Raw genomic sequence first — 15,086 nt, forward strand, 5'->3', positions numbered from 1 at the left:
CTGGCCGTCCAGCCAAACTGAGCAATCGTGGGAGAAGAGCCTTGGTGAGAGAGATAAAGAAGAACCCAAAGATCACTGTGGCTGAGCTCCAGAGATGCAGTAGGGAGATGGGAGAAAGTTCCACAAAGTCAACTATCACTGCAGCCCTCCACCAGTCGGGGCTTTATGGCAGAGAGGCCCGACGGAAGCAAGGCACATGAAAGCCCGCACAGAGTTTGCCAAAAAACACATGAAGGACTCCCAGGACAGGACGACTGGTTGCAATTGAAGGAAAGATGAATGCGGCCAAGTACAGAGATATCCTGGAAGAAAACCTCTTCCACAGTGCTCAGGACCTCAGACTGGGCCGAAGGTTCACCTTTCAGCAGGACAATGACCCTAAGCACACAGCTAAAATAACAAAGGAGTGGCTTTGGAACAACTCTGTGACCGTTCTTGACTGGCCCAGCCAGAGCCCTGACCTAAACCCAATTGAGCATCTCTGGAGAGACCTGAAAATGGCTGTCCACCAACATTCACCATCCAACCTGACAGAACTGGAGAGGATCTGCAAGGAAGAATGGCAGAGGATCCCCAAATCCAGGTGTGAAAAACTTGTTGCATCATTCCCAAGAAGACTCATGGCTGTACTAGCTCAAAAGGGTGCTTCTACTCAATACTGAGCACAGGGTCTGAATACTTATGACCATGTGATATTTCAGTTTTTCTTTTTTAATAAATTTGCAAAAATTTCTACAGTTCTGTTTTTTTCTGTCAAGATGGGGTGCTGAGTGTACATTAATGAGAAATAAAATGAACTTTTTTGATTTTGGCAAATGGCTGCAATGACACAAAGAGTGAAAAATTTAAAGGGGTCTGAATACTTTCCATACCCACTGTATGTAAAATCCGATGCCGAACCCTCGCCTTACTTCAAGGGTGACCACACTGATATTTTCTCCATTAGTGAGTGGGAAGATATGAGGTGTTACTTACGGAGAGTGAATTGTGACATGTATGATGAATGTTTGTCCTGTTAATGTCCAGATTGACTGGCCACAGATGTAGTCAGAGTGTCACTGCGCTGCCGACCTGAAGTGGGTGGGGATGAGCGATTGACTGCAGTGTTTGGCATACTAAAACGCAACTTCAGTGATCTAACATTTTCCAACCTACCTATGAAAGACTTTTATAGCACTATGCCACAACCAGGTGAAAATGCAATGGCCTATTGGATTTGCCTGAATAAAGCTATCGATGCTGTTCTGTCTTCACGGACGGGGAAAGCTGGTGGAGGATCCCAACAGTGAGGTTGTGATGATGTTCATTAATGAATCTTCTTCAGGGACAAGGACATGCAAGGCACATAACAGGCCAGTCAATACACAACCAACGTATTGAACGTCTTTGGAGAGATGTTTTCAAGCAGGTTGTGCGTTACTTCTACATGCTTTTTTATTCATTTGAAGATGAACAAATATTGAACCCTGATGATAACACTCAGAGAATGGCACTACAGGTAGTTTACAAGCCAGAAATCCAAACGCGACTTGATTGTTCTGACATGCTTGGAACAACCACAAAATCAGATCAGCTAACAACCATACACCAACACAAATTTGGATGGAGGACATGCTAGTCACCACTGAGTTAGGAGTCAACACCTCTCAACAATGTCTTTGGAGATGACCCTTACAGCCAAGAAAATCTAGAAGCTGGCTTGGCAAGAAATGGCATACAGCTCACTCAGTTACAAGCAAACCGTGAAGACCCTGAACGAACAGTGATTCTGTCACAACCACTCAATAACCTGAGCTCTGAACAGCAGGAGCTTTACAATGCAACTGATGGAATAACAGACTTAACATGACCTGCCAGCCTGCCTGGCAGTGTGTTTGAAAGAAACATGAAGATTTAATATAGAAACAGAAGCAGACATGTAAACTCACCCACACTTGTCAATCAACACTCACACATGGATGGGGATTGTTAAGACTTCAACACTCCCTAAAAGGTGAAAATAACACACATTCTTTGTTTTCATATTCATGACTCTAAATGACACATTTGACACGTGTAATTATTGTCCATTAATTTGGTGTTGCCAATTCTGAGGCATCCCAAATGAAGTGACATGACTGATTCTTAGTGGGCTGTGTAGCCTGCTCTTGTTCTCTCTCCATCTTACTGCCTCCCTCCCTCTCTCTCTTTGTCAGTCGGTGGTGTTTTCTTTCACATTGAGCCAGTGGGAAAAGTCCCCACATTAACACTCCCTGGTGGTTTGTGTTATCACGTTACATTTTAATTGTGTTCAAGTTGCTTCTAGTGGGATTTTCTAAGAATACTCTGTTGTGAAGTGTTTAAGAAAAAATGTAATGAGCTGTTAAGCAATCTTTGTTTAACCCTATGACTTTGGTATTGCTGTTTCACATAGTAGCACAATGGGCCAGAAATAAATAAGGAAGTGAAATTGGACAAGAAAAATTAGGGAATAATTAAACCTGTTGAGCTACTGCCAGCACATTGTGTGTCTCTTACTATATTACAGGAAGTGTCTTACTATACAAGTTTGACAGTCTCTACGTTCAGTCCTCAATAATGAAGTGTGTTCTCTTCGTGGAGCAATTACAGCAGAAGAGGGTGAGACTGTGACATCTGGTAAGAAAGTTTTTTTTTTTTTTAGGGTGTATGTTTTCAGTTTGACGTCTTTTCTGATTATGTGGAAATCAGCTCAGGAAAGTTTTAGAAAAGAATATTTGAAATAATAGAAGTAAGTGTGAAGTAGTTGAAACTGCTACACTGCCCTTTTTGGGCAGTTTGCAGTGTTTTTGTGTGATTTTGGTGGTTATTGTATACTGTTGGCTTTGTGTTGGATTTGTGACATTTCAAAATGTTTTTAGCACTGTAAATGTAGTCAAAAAGAAAAGTAGAACTTCTGTATTCTCAGGTGCATTGAATGTTTATTATTGTTTTACTTCACACCTGTGTTTTTGAGCAGTGCTTTAGAAATAAATGTTTTTCTTATTACAGACTCAGTTCTTGTTTTGTACCACTGAGATCAGGGTTTTATTTTGTAAGTGAAACTTGGCAATGAATATAAGATGATAAATTAAAAACTGGCAAAGGTCATCAAACATTAACAAAACTCCCAAGTAAAGCTAAAAATCCTTCAGAATGACATAATTGTAAAAATGTGTATATCAAACCACCTAAAATTGAAACATTTTAACATATTTTACTTTACAGCAGCTGTTTGAACTGAAATACACAAATACTGTTATATGAATGAAAACCAAAGGTTCTAAGCACTGTACTGTAATTTAGTCAATCTGTAATGCTTTGTGTCATGCCTCTGGGCTCCGTCATGCCAATTTAGTTATATTCAAGTATTATAGGCATTATATTTTTACATATTCAGGGCACTTTAGCCTATATTTGGTGTTCATCTGTTTTCAAGGTTCTATAACAAGTTGGAGGATGTGATGGTGATTCTGTTTGACTACAAAATAATGTATGTTGAGCTTGTGACCACGATTGTGGCTCTGAGTGTCATAACTGCAACCTGTTCATATGTGTGAACTGCCTGGGTCCAGTGCATACAAAAATAATTTTTTCATTTTTATGGCTTTTTAGAGCAATGGAGCCCTGAAACTGATAAAATAAAGGGAAGGATTAGCACACAAATCAAAATGCTACAAACTCTCCCTCTCTCCATGTGTGTGTCCACTTGTTTATTACATTGTGTGGACAAAGTTTTGTTTGATGCACGATTCCTGTGAGGGGCATTTTGGCCTTGTGATGACATTTTGGCCAATCTTCACAACAATCATTGGGCTTTCATGGACTAAAACATGGTTTTAGGTATAGATTAGCGATAGGGTAAGGGCTGGGCTTAGGCATTACACAGGGACCAGGGATTGCAATCAATGAGTGTCCTCATGACTCTAGAAAGGCATGTATCATGCATTTTTCACCCACTTCCAATTCTAAACAGGTCTCCATTCTGGTATCTTGTATGAGATTCTGCTGGTTTGCCTACAAAACTGGATCTTGTTGACTCAAAGCCAAAGCTGCTTTGTCCAGTGCACTTAATGTTACCTTGAAGAGGATGAGCCATTCAAGGTGTGTACGGTATACTGGAAAGCAATTGTGTTGTTCTGAGTAGAATTGTAATAGATTTTAAGTAGCTTCTAAGAATATTTAGGCCCTGCACAATTTTTGCACACTTTGTGTTGTAGATTTAATTTTGAACTCAGTTAATCAATCTACACTCAGTAACCCATAATGACAAAGAGAAAGCAGGATTTTTTTTGTCAATTTATTAAAAGCTTGTAACATAAATCTCTGTTTGTCATTTCAAATAATGGTCACATTTCTTGCTGCAATTATACCACTGAGATGTGAGTAGGATGTGATTGGAGTCCACCTTTGGCAAACTGAAATAATTAAAACATGAAACACATTCTTGAGTAGGTATATAAGATCCCAAAATTCACACTGTCAAAACAGAAAAACAAGCCATGGATTCCTGAAGAATACCCTATAGATCACAGTAACAGCAGCATTGGGAGTGACGCATTATACAACAGTACTGTAATGTCATTACAGTAAAATTTTACTTTATATTACAGTAATATATTACTTTATTGTTGTAAAGCAAAGAAATATTACACCGATATTATACCCATTATAATCTCAGTAATGCATGCTACAACAAATAAGTGGTGTTTTTAGACATTCCAGTACTAGAGAAATAATCTGCAGGTAAATTAGTATGTCATGTGTCATACCTAGCAACGGGTACAGAGTTAAGAGGTCTAGTCTTTACAGAGTTCATCAGAGTTGCTCTAAGATTGGGCCTAAATAACTCTTAAATGAATTGCCCTGGCTAAAGGTTTTTAGATTAGGTTAGGAGCTCTATGAGAGGATTTCCTATAATCTTTATCAATATTGCCCCAGGTTTCATGGTTGAGTGGCTAGGCAAAAGGTACTTTGAGTAAAGGGCATATTAGAGCACATAGAGTTTGCCAAATGACATTTGGAGGACTCTGAGAGCATGAGTAAAAAGCTTTCCTGGACTGATGAGACAAAATTTAAATGTGGACTAAAGTCCAAGCAGTATATTTGGTGAATACCAGACATGCAATCTATAGAGATTGTATTTAACAGTATTTAACCAATACAATGAATAAATAATACAGTGACATCATCATGCTGGGCTGCAGGGACTGAGGGACTGAGGGAAGGATAAATGCAGGTAAAAACAGATGAGACTGTGAAGACTGTTCTCAAGTGGTCCATACTTCATACAGCATCTCCAATGTTGACTGTTGCTTCTGTCATAAATACTATGGCAGTTATACGTCACCTGTTGGTAGTATGTACTAATGGTCTGCACATTCTGGCCTACTGGTAATCTAATGAAATGTAATTACTGGTGTGATAGCAACAGATGACAGCCAGTTAGTAGGCTAATAATTTCAAAACATTAATCAAAAGGTCTTTACCTTATTGTCTTTAATAGATGTTAGACATCAAAAGTATGACAATATAAGACATTACCTATCCGTTGTCTGTGTATCAAGTAAACTGGCTATAAAACAATGCAGTGAGTAAAGGGAAATTGAGCTGTTACCTAATTTTCAGTTTTATCTGCTTGTTTCTACCTTTCTTGATAGGAATGGCACTATCTAAAAATGACTTGACCCTTTTCACCCTACTCATGACACTTGCCTTTTTGAAAACTGGGAACTTCCATGAATTTTCTAGTCCATTTTTACTGGTAGGTCCACTGTATTCATGATTATAATTCTGATTATTAATGATTAGGACACTTTTTAAATATAAGATTTGTGTTTGATCACAGGTTTTGATAAATAACTCTTGTTTGAACCTGATATATTTCTTATTTCCCAGGAACACAATGAAGGAGAACACTTTCTCTCTCACACCAGGCAGAAAAATAATGGTTAGTTTAGTACTGTATGTGAAAAACTGTGCAATCTTTAAACCATCAGCCCACTCAGAAAAAAAGTTTAACCTTCAGCAGAATTTTTAATTATGTGTAATATGATGTCTCCACAACTTCATGTCCTGAAAGCAGAAAATACCCTAAACCAGGGATGCCCAGTCCTGATCTTTGAGGGCCACGGTCCTGCTTGTTTTCCAACTATCCCTGCCTTACCAACTGCTGATTACCTAGATCAGGTGTGTTCAGCAAATCAGTAGCTGGAAGACACCATCACAGACCATACCATGTCACTTTGTCTTCCCTCACTTCCACCCTCATCTTCTAATGGACTGAACACACCTGATCCAGGTAATCAGCAGTGGGTAGGGCAGGGATAGTTGGAAAACAAGCAGGACAGTAGGGACCAGGATTGGGCACCTCTGCCCTCAACCATCTGATATTTTTTGTTAGGACTGAAAGCCCAGGTTGAGTATGAAGTCGATGTGGAGCTGAATGTGACAGATGCTGTGACACTGAACTACCTTAAGAGCCTACTGAGCAATGGCAGCTTTTCCCTGACTCTGGGTCCCACTGTGAATGTCACACACATTGATATCACCACAGGTAAGAATAGTTTTCTGGTCTGAACATTATGGGTGATCATTTTGTAGTGGGTGCAGGGTGCCAATTTCATTTATATCATTCCTTTGGTGAAATCAGTTCTTCATCATTTTCTATGTAGAGTCAGACATGATGTTTTTCCAGAAAAGGGAGGAGTATAGGGTGACATATAAGAGTGGAGGCAGGAGCACACAAGCTGATTACATCTTGTGCAGACATTTCAACTTGAAAGAGATCAGTGACTGCAAAGCAGTGGTTTGGGAGAGTGTAGCCAGACAGCATAGGATGGTGGTGTGTAGGATGACTCTGGTGGTGAGGAAGATGAAGAGGACAAGGGCAGAGCAGAGGACCAAGTGGTGGAAGTTGAAAAAGGAAGAGTGTTGTGTGGCTTTCAGGGAGGAGCTGAAACAGGCTCTGGGAGGTCAGGAGGTTCTTCCAGATGACTGGACAGCTACAGCTAAAGTGATCAGGGAGACAGGTAGGAGGGTACTTGGTGTGTCATCTGGAAAGAGGAAAGCAGATAAGGACACTTGGTGGTGGAATGAGGAAGTTCAGGAGTGTGTTAAGAGGAAAAGGTTAGCTAAGAAGAAGCGGGACACTGAGAGGACAGAAGAGAACAGACATGAGTACAGGGAGATGCAGCGTAAGGTGAAGGTAGAGGTGGCAAAGGCCAAACAAAGGGCGTATGAGGATTTGTATGATAAGTTGGACACTAAGGAGGGAGAGGTGGATTTGTACAGGTTGGTGAGGCAGAGAGATAGAGATGGGAAGGATGTGCAGCAGGTTAGGCTGATCAAGGACAGGGATGGAAATGTATTGACAGGTGCCACAAGTGTGATGGACAGATGGAAGGAATACTTTGAAGAGTTGATGAATGAGGAAAATGTTAGAGAGCACAGAGTAGAAGAGGTGGCTGTTGTGGAGCAGGAAGGAGCAAAGATCAGTAAGGATCAAGTGAGGAAGGCGTTGAAGAGGATGAAGTGTAGAAAGGCAGTTGGTCCTGACGACATACCTGTGGAGGTATGGAAGTGTTTAGGAGAGGTGACAGTAGAGTTTTTGACTGGGCCACTTAACAAGATCTTGGAGAGTGAGAGGATGCCTGAGGAATGGAGGAGAAGTGTACTGGTGCCCATCTTTAAGAACAAGGGAGACATGCAGAGTTGTGGAAACAACAGAGGAATAAAGCTGATGAGTCACACAATGAAGTTATGGGAAAGAGTAGCGGTATGGTTTCATGCCAAGAAAGAGAACCACAGATGCAATATTTGCTTTGAGAATGCTGATGGTGAAGTACAGAGAAGGCCAGAAGGAGCTGCATTGTGTCTTTGTAGATTTGGAAAAAGCGTATGACGGTGCCGAGAGAGGAGCTGTGGTTTTGTATGAGGAAGTCTGGAGTGGCAGAGAAGTATGTTCAAGTGGTGCAGGACATGTATGAGAGCTGTAAGACAGTGGTGAGGTGTGCTGTAGGGGTGACAGAGGAGTTCAAGATGGAGGTGGGACTACACCAAGGATCGGCGTTGAGCCCCTTCTTGTTTGCTGTGGTGATGGACAGGCTGACAGATGAGGTTAGACAGGACTCTCCATGAACCATGATGTTTGCAGATGACATTGTCATCTGTAGTGAGAGCAGGGAGCAGGTGGAGGAAAATCTAGAGAGGTGGAGGTTTGCTCTGGAAAGGAGAGGAATGAAGGTTAGCCACAGTAAAACAGAGTACATGTGTGTAAATAAGAGTGACTCAAGCAGAACGGTGAGGTTACAGGAAGTAGAGGTGAAGAAGGTGGAGGATTTTAAGTACCTAGGGTCAACAGTCCAGAGCAACGGAGAGTGTGGAAAAGAAGTGAAGAGACGTGCGCAAGCAGGTTGGAACGGGTGGAGGAAAGTGGAAATGAGGATAGTTGGTGTGGGTGAGGAGGATACAGAGGATAGGGTTAAATGGAGGCAGATGATTCGCTGTGGCAACCCCTGAAGGGAGCAGCCGAAAGGAAAGTCAGACATGATGTTTGCTATTTTCTTTTCTGAAAACATTTCAGAGATAGTATTATAGTTTCTTACATGAGTGCTTCTGGGCAGTTCTTTCAACTGCATCAATTGCACTGGCAAGTGTTTGTGTAATTTCTCACCTATTAACTTCAGATATCTAAAGGAAGTAATACAGTAAATATACTGCTTGGAAGCAAAAAACCTTCACCTACTCTTCTGACCAAGAAACCAGTCAATTTTTTTGCTGTTATTATATGTTAATATACTTTTTCTTACAAACCGAGACTTTATAATAACAGTACACTTGTAAGAGACAAGTGTACTATAATTTCATTTTTTTAAAAGAAAAAACGTAATGAACAATCATGTCTTATATTAGAAACAGAAAACTAATATTAAACCTTTCTTTTAGAAAAATGTATTGTGGAAGTTATGTATAAACAACTGCAAAATGATATTTCAATCAGATTAATGCCATTCAGATTAATAGCGATTCAATGACAATTATCCTTTTTGTTTTGGTCAGACTGGTGCTTTAGTGCTAAAACTTTAAGGTTGTGTTAGCTCATCAGAGGTTTCACAGGAGTCGGTCTGTTGGTAAAATGACTACTTTATTCAATTTACTTAAATTCATTCCAGTGTAATACAGAATACAAAATGAAAACCCAGTAATAACCTATAAAGCACCTTGACATTGTGTCCATGTTCTAAATTGCATATCTACCATATGTAAAACACCTAGTTCTGCATAATTTGAGTGATATTTTATATTATAATTTGACATTTTTTATACTAATATGATAATGTGTGATTAGAGTTTTAATGTTCTGTTAAGGTGATATTAGTTCATCAGGGAGTTTTTCCACTGGACTGCACTCATGGTTTAGCAGATGATGATGAGATGATTCATCTGAGGGGAGGAAGAAAAAGAAGAACAAATTTCTGATACATAAATCTGCTTTGATTGTTTGCACTTTCTACTATGTAAAACATTAGCTAACATTGGGGACCTGCTAATAACTTTGGAACCACTGGTTTAACGATTAATGTGCTTTGTTATATAGGCTTTTCACACTGACTCTCTTTTACCACAGTATGAAGTTTGAGTAGAAGAATAACATCTACTCCATATGTCACAGCCTATTAATTTTGCTTCACAACCAAAAGTCAGCATTTGTTTTGTTTGAATTATAGTGAGTTAGAGTACAGAATCACCAATGTGGAAAGTGTGTCACTATCCAAATACTTTAGTCCTGCACAGTATGCCAACTGGAAATTTCCTCCTGGGCCAGACTAGGTATTAATAGTGCCTGTGCCAACAATGCCTTGCATGTAAGTTAATTTATTATCTATATCCGCTTATTCCTTAACCAGGGCCACAGGGATCTGCTGGAGCCTATCCCGGCTTTCTTTCGGGTGGAAGGCTGAGGGTACACCCAGGATAGGTCATCAGTCCATCACAGGGCCACATATAGACACACAAAGACAAACAACCTCACACACTCACACTCACTCCTATGGGCAATTTAGAGTCACCAATCAACCTGACATACATGTTTTTGGACTGTGGGAGGAAACCAGAGTACCTGGAGAAAACCCACACAAGCACAGGGAGAACATGCAAACTCCACACAGAAAGGCCGGGTTGCAAACCCAGGACCTTCTTGCTGTGAGAAAATCATGCAGTCACTGAGCAGCACAGCCCTTTGGCTCAGTGGCCAAACATCAACTGCCTATCAATGAATAATTTTATTCATTGTTCTCAACCATGTAAAATAAAATATGGCATATTAATAAGTATCTGTTATGAAGCTGACCCAAATGCAGGATTATGTTGAGAAAACAAAGTCTTTAGTTGTCAAACTAAAAATCATTGGTGCAGGAGACCTGTGAAATAAGAATACGCAGGTAAATAGCCACTCAGGACTAATTATGGGCATAAGAAAGCTGACTTCACTACCGCGTGAGGTAAACGGACGATCAGGCAATGACATGGAGAAGAAATTTTTATTGCTGAAGTGAGTAATTCAGTGCAGGTGTAGCTCATTCACACCGGTCGATCTCTTCCTGCACCTGTTAATTAAGCACACACAATGTAGACAGTCCACACACACGAGGAAGAGGGGAAGAGAAACAAGCAGATCTGGGAGGGCAATACCGCCACCTCATGGCAGTATCAGACCACAGCAAATTGCTAACTCTTTTTATTGTGTCTTATGTCTGTTTTTTTTAGTCTGTTATCCAAATGGCAGCAACTTCCAATGCAGATGTGAGGGCCAGTATGTTTGGTCATACAGAAACTGTATTATATATGGAGCATGTGATGAGATTATTGATGACACATGCACATGTATCAACAGTATTCCATACGATGGACAATACTGCCAGCCCAAAACAGGTGACAGAGTTTAATGTTTTACATGTTAGAAATGTGGAGCAAAATAATGTCAAAAATAGTTTTTAATTGCATTTTCCTCTTCAATAGTCCATCCAGTTGTGTATGAATACCAGATTTTCATTGAAGTGAACACTACAGATGCAGATCAATTGAGAAACACATTGAAAAGGAGCATGTTCCCGGTTCAAATTGGTGCACAAATATCCATCTCAAGTGCTGATATTACTACAGGTAAAGACAAATACCAACAGCCCTCAAAAGAGACAATTTTTTATGATGTGTGTTTTGAAATTTTGACTGTTTACAAGAAAAACGTGGTGGTTCTTGAAGTTTGCAGGCAAAGTGACACTGGTTTTCAGTGCCGCTGCGAAGACGAATACATTTGGCCTTGTGAAAAGTGTGCCACCTATGAAAAATGTGATAGTAATACAAACAACACATGCAAGTGCATCAAAGCTATTCCCACAGATGGACAATACTGTCAGTCAAGTCATCATCAAAGTGAGTACTGTTGTCACACATGAATCCCACTTTTAATGACCAAACTCAGTTGAAGGTTTTTGTACTTAAAAGAGTGCTGATATAACTTCTTTCTTCCTTTAGTTGTTTTTATGACATGGATGAGTTATTTGAGAGATGTGCCTGTACTTTAACTTTTGTATTACATATCTTTCTGGCAATGTAGCAGATGTTGCAGTGTGTCCTCTGACAACATCTTTACCATCAACAGGTAAAACTGAAGAGATATTATTGGATTCAATTAGATTAAAAAGCCAATGAAGAAGAGTCATATTTATGTATGATCCCTTTGATTCATTTATTGTTTCTCAACATGACCAAACTAATTTAATTAAGGTGTCCCCTTCTTCTAAAGCATTCTTTTTTCTGTCTCTGCAGCTCCTCCAGCTCTTTATGAATACCTCATTTCTATTGAGTTGACCATCTCAGATGTTGCAGTAATAAATGAGCTGAGGACCATTCTGAGCAACATCAGTTACCCCATTAGCATCAACAACCACACACAAATCTCTGATCTCAACATTTCTACAGGTGGGATTAATGACTGAGCACATACTCTTGTTCCAGCTGTTTTCATGCTTTCACAGTTTTTGTATAAAATAAAATAAATATCTTTGTCTCCAGTTTGTTCTCCAAGCAGTGGTGGTTACCAGTGCAGATGTGAGGATCAGTATCGTTGGTCATGTGACCAGTGTTTAACATTTGGAGCCTGTGACAACATCATGAATAACACATGTGGATGCATCAGCACCATTCCTCCAGATGGACAGTACTGCCAGTCTGTTTCTCTATACAGTAAGTTGGTGTTGAATAATTATTACATTGAAAAAACAGGTTTTTGGCTTTCAAGTTGATGGAAGAAAGGAACTAGAATCAGAAGGTAACCTTTAGAAACAGTGCCATCTGTTGCTGAGAAAGTATAATTGCATTTAAATGTCGTCCTCAAATGTAAAATGGCTCAGCTTTATCAAATGTTACATTCAAGTGTCAGCACTTACAATTTCCTTCTTTGTTTCAGACTTTACATATTGCCCGGTTACACCAACTCCAGCACCAGGTAGGACTAAAAAAGAACATTTAATCTGTGAAAACGGAAAAACATAACAGTACTGATTTTAAGTGATGTGTAATTTCTGTTTGAGTTTAAATTTCACATTTCTCTTTTGATTTCTCTATTTGCAGCTCTTTATGAATACCTCATTTCTATTGAGTTGACCATCTCAGATGTTGCAGTAATAAATGAGCTGAGGACCATTCTGAGCAACATCAGTTACCCCATTAGCATCAACAACCACACACAAATCTCTGATCTCAACATTTCTACAGGTGGGATTAATGACTTTGTTGATGGAGTTTTAGACTTGTAATTACTTACAATGTTTTTTCAATTTGACCCGCAGGAAATTATCAATGTTTGGATGTTTGAACAGATTGTTACTACTTGTAAGAAATTAAACTTTTTTTTTTTAAAAAGGCTGAGTTGACAAAAAATTGGTTATGAAAAAAGACCTTTTTCCAAATTTCAGCAAAGTCAGTAGACATATTACAGACATATTACAGATACCTTTAATTAGACATGCCATTGATATCTTTGTCTCCAGTTTGTTCTCCAAGCAGTGGTGGTTACCAGTGCAGATGTGAGGATCAGTATCTTTGGTCATGTGACCAGTGTTTAACATTTGGAGCCTGTGACAACATCATGAATAACACATGTGGATGCATCAACACCATTCCTCCAGATGGACAGTACTGTCAGTCTGTGTATCAGCACAGTAAGCAGTTTGAAGTCATCATGGAAATGATCTAAGTCAGTCTCCATAATAGGTCAGAATTAATATCTTCTCTCTTTTCTTTTTACAGACTTCACAGCTTGTCCTGTTACAACACTTTCTCCAGCTCCAACATGTAAGAAAATGTATAGTGAGTCATCTGGGCATGCACAACATTGTTTTAATGTTAGAATGAAGGCTTTATAATACACTGGTCCTCGCAATCTCAAAGCCTACGCATACAAAAGTTGTCATTGCACATCTTCAACTGCACCAACAACTGTTAAAGTGTTTTTATACAAAACAGCAGTTACTACACTGAAGGATTGTTTTTTCAGATTCAGCACCTGAATATACTACATCTATGAGCTCTACAACAGCTGCAACACCAACAGTAATCATCATAAGTGAGTGCTTCAAAAATAAGACTTTCACTTCCTCTCATTGTCAGAACTAGTTATTGTCTTAGTGTTTTTTTTTTTCGCTTTCACATACATATTCATAAAATGGTCTTTTTTAGACTCAACAACTGTTGCTGTAACTAGTGTGAACATAACAATTATCACACCAACAACTGTAACAAGTAAGTCCTTAATATTTTATTTTAAATAGTTTTTCTCTAGTAATAATAATTGAATAATTAAAAACATGCTAAAACAATTTACAATGTGTTTTCAGGAGAATAAGAACACCACAACAAAACAATGTTGACATTTTTATCAATGAAAACAGTATACATGATATAATAAGATAAAAACAGGATTTAAATGAAAATAAGACATAGATTTTTAAAAAATGTCAATCACCAGGAAGTCTTCATAGAAAATGTTGTTCAAAAATATTTTAAAAGTTAGTTAGTCACATCCAACCTGAATTTTTCAAGAAGCCTGTTCCATAGTCAGAGCTCAAAGGCGCTCTGACTGCAAATGCCTGTTCTCTTGTTTTTTAATGTTTGACATTGGAACAGCCAGATAAGATATGTTGGATTTAGAAGTTGATAGTTTATGCATAATTTATGTATAGTTGTATGTATAGTAAGGCTGAGGTTTGTGTTAAATAAAACACTAATATTTGTATACTGGTGGGTGAAATAAGAGCCAAGTTTCAATTACATCCACATCAAGTAAAGTGATTCTATTTTTTTGTGGGATTAACTTAAAAAAAAATTAAAGTGCATAATTTTTTGATGTCTTTAAAGCAGTTTACACAGTAGAGAATCTCATTAAGGTTATTGGGATCACACTTACTGCCACGCTAGTGTATGTAACGTCAAAAGATCGGACACCAGAGTATAATGCTGATAATCAAAACAAAACACTTCATTGAAGCAAACACAAAACTACTTGAGGCTCAAAAAACTTTCAAGAGGGAATACAGAGTCCAGGTCTTTGTATCCTTTTCAGTAGTAATAATAATAATAATAATAATAATAATAATAACCTTCTCTTTTGTCTCGCCGGGTCTCTCCTTGGCGTCGCTCGTCTCTTATCAATCAGTGAAGAGAAACAGGAGAGCAGGAAGTATCGGCGTTAAAGTTTAGTCAGTCTCTTTAACTCGAAGGGGTTGATCCGCTCCACCTCAGTTGGCTAAACAGCTGATCACCCACTGGTTTTCCCATCTAGTGTTCTGCTGGGTACTTGTCCGTGACAGAGTCTATGCAACCACTGTTGTCGCTGAAGTCCTCTTAGAAACGTTCCGGTGTTCTGAAGCTCTGTTCAGTGGTGTGGCTAATCGGTGGATGTCTGTGAAGGCGAAATCCAGGCTGGTAGAGAGTCTTTTGGGTCGAGTGGTACGGGTGGAAAGCCGATATTTCCAAAAACGGAAACCCAGATGGTGAGTACAGGATCCCAGGGCTTGGCAGGAGTTTAC

At 39.1% G+C, this 15,086-nt stretch overlaps 1 protein-coding gene across 1 annotated transcript in view; it reads left to right on the forward strand.

Annotated features, from left to right (window-relative positions):
* Nucleotides 1–2,532: 2,532 nt before the first annotated feature.
* LOC113137432 (uncharacterized threonine-rich GPI-anchored glycoprotein PJ4664.02-like) overlaps nucleotides 2,533–15,086 on the forward strand; it is a 29,937-nt gene continuing 17,383 nt past the window's right edge. The window contains exons 1-17 of the mRNA XM_026319066.1: nucleotides 2,533–2,637; nucleotides 3,974–4,101; nucleotides 5,658–5,761; nucleotides 5,896–5,947; nucleotides 6,401–6,553; nucleotides 10,765–10,929; nucleotides 11,017–11,160; nucleotides 11,260–11,430; nucleotides 11,615–11,659; nucleotides 11,827–11,979; nucleotides 12,073–12,243; nucleotides 12,467–12,505; nucleotides 12,631–12,774; nucleotides 13,050–13,220; nucleotides 13,309–13,353; nucleotides 13,556–13,624; nucleotides 13,738–13,800. Of these exons, the coding sequence (XP_026174851.1) occupies nucleotides 5,660–5,761; nucleotides 5,896–5,947; nucleotides 6,401–6,553; nucleotides 10,765–10,929; nucleotides 11,017–11,160; nucleotides 11,260–11,430; nucleotides 11,615–11,659; nucleotides 11,827–11,979; nucleotides 12,073–12,243; nucleotides 12,467–12,505; nucleotides 12,631–12,774; nucleotides 13,050–13,220; nucleotides 13,309–13,353; nucleotides 13,556–13,624; nucleotides 13,738–13,800 (1,687 nt within the window). The 5' untranslated portion in view covers nucleotides 2,533–2,637; nucleotides 3,974–4,101; nucleotides 5,658–5,659. The remainder of the gene's footprint in view (nucleotides 2,638–3,973; nucleotides 4,102–5,657; nucleotides 5,762–5,895; nucleotides 5,948–6,400; nucleotides 6,554–10,764; nucleotides 10,930–11,016; nucleotides 11,161–11,259; nucleotides 11,431–11,614; nucleotides 11,660–11,826; nucleotides 11,980–12,072; nucleotides 12,244–12,466; nucleotides 12,506–12,630; nucleotides 12,775–13,049; nucleotides 13,221–13,308; nucleotides 13,354–13,555; nucleotides 13,625–13,737; nucleotides 13,801–15,086) is intronic.

This window comes from Mastacembelus armatus, chromosome 24 (genome assembly GCF_900324485.2).
Source record: "Mastacembelus armatus chromosome 24, fMasArm1.2, whole genome shotgun sequence".
Lineage (NCBI taxonomy): Eukaryota > Metazoa > Chordata > Actinopteri > Synbranchiformes > Mastacembelidae > Mastacembelus > Mastacembelus armatus.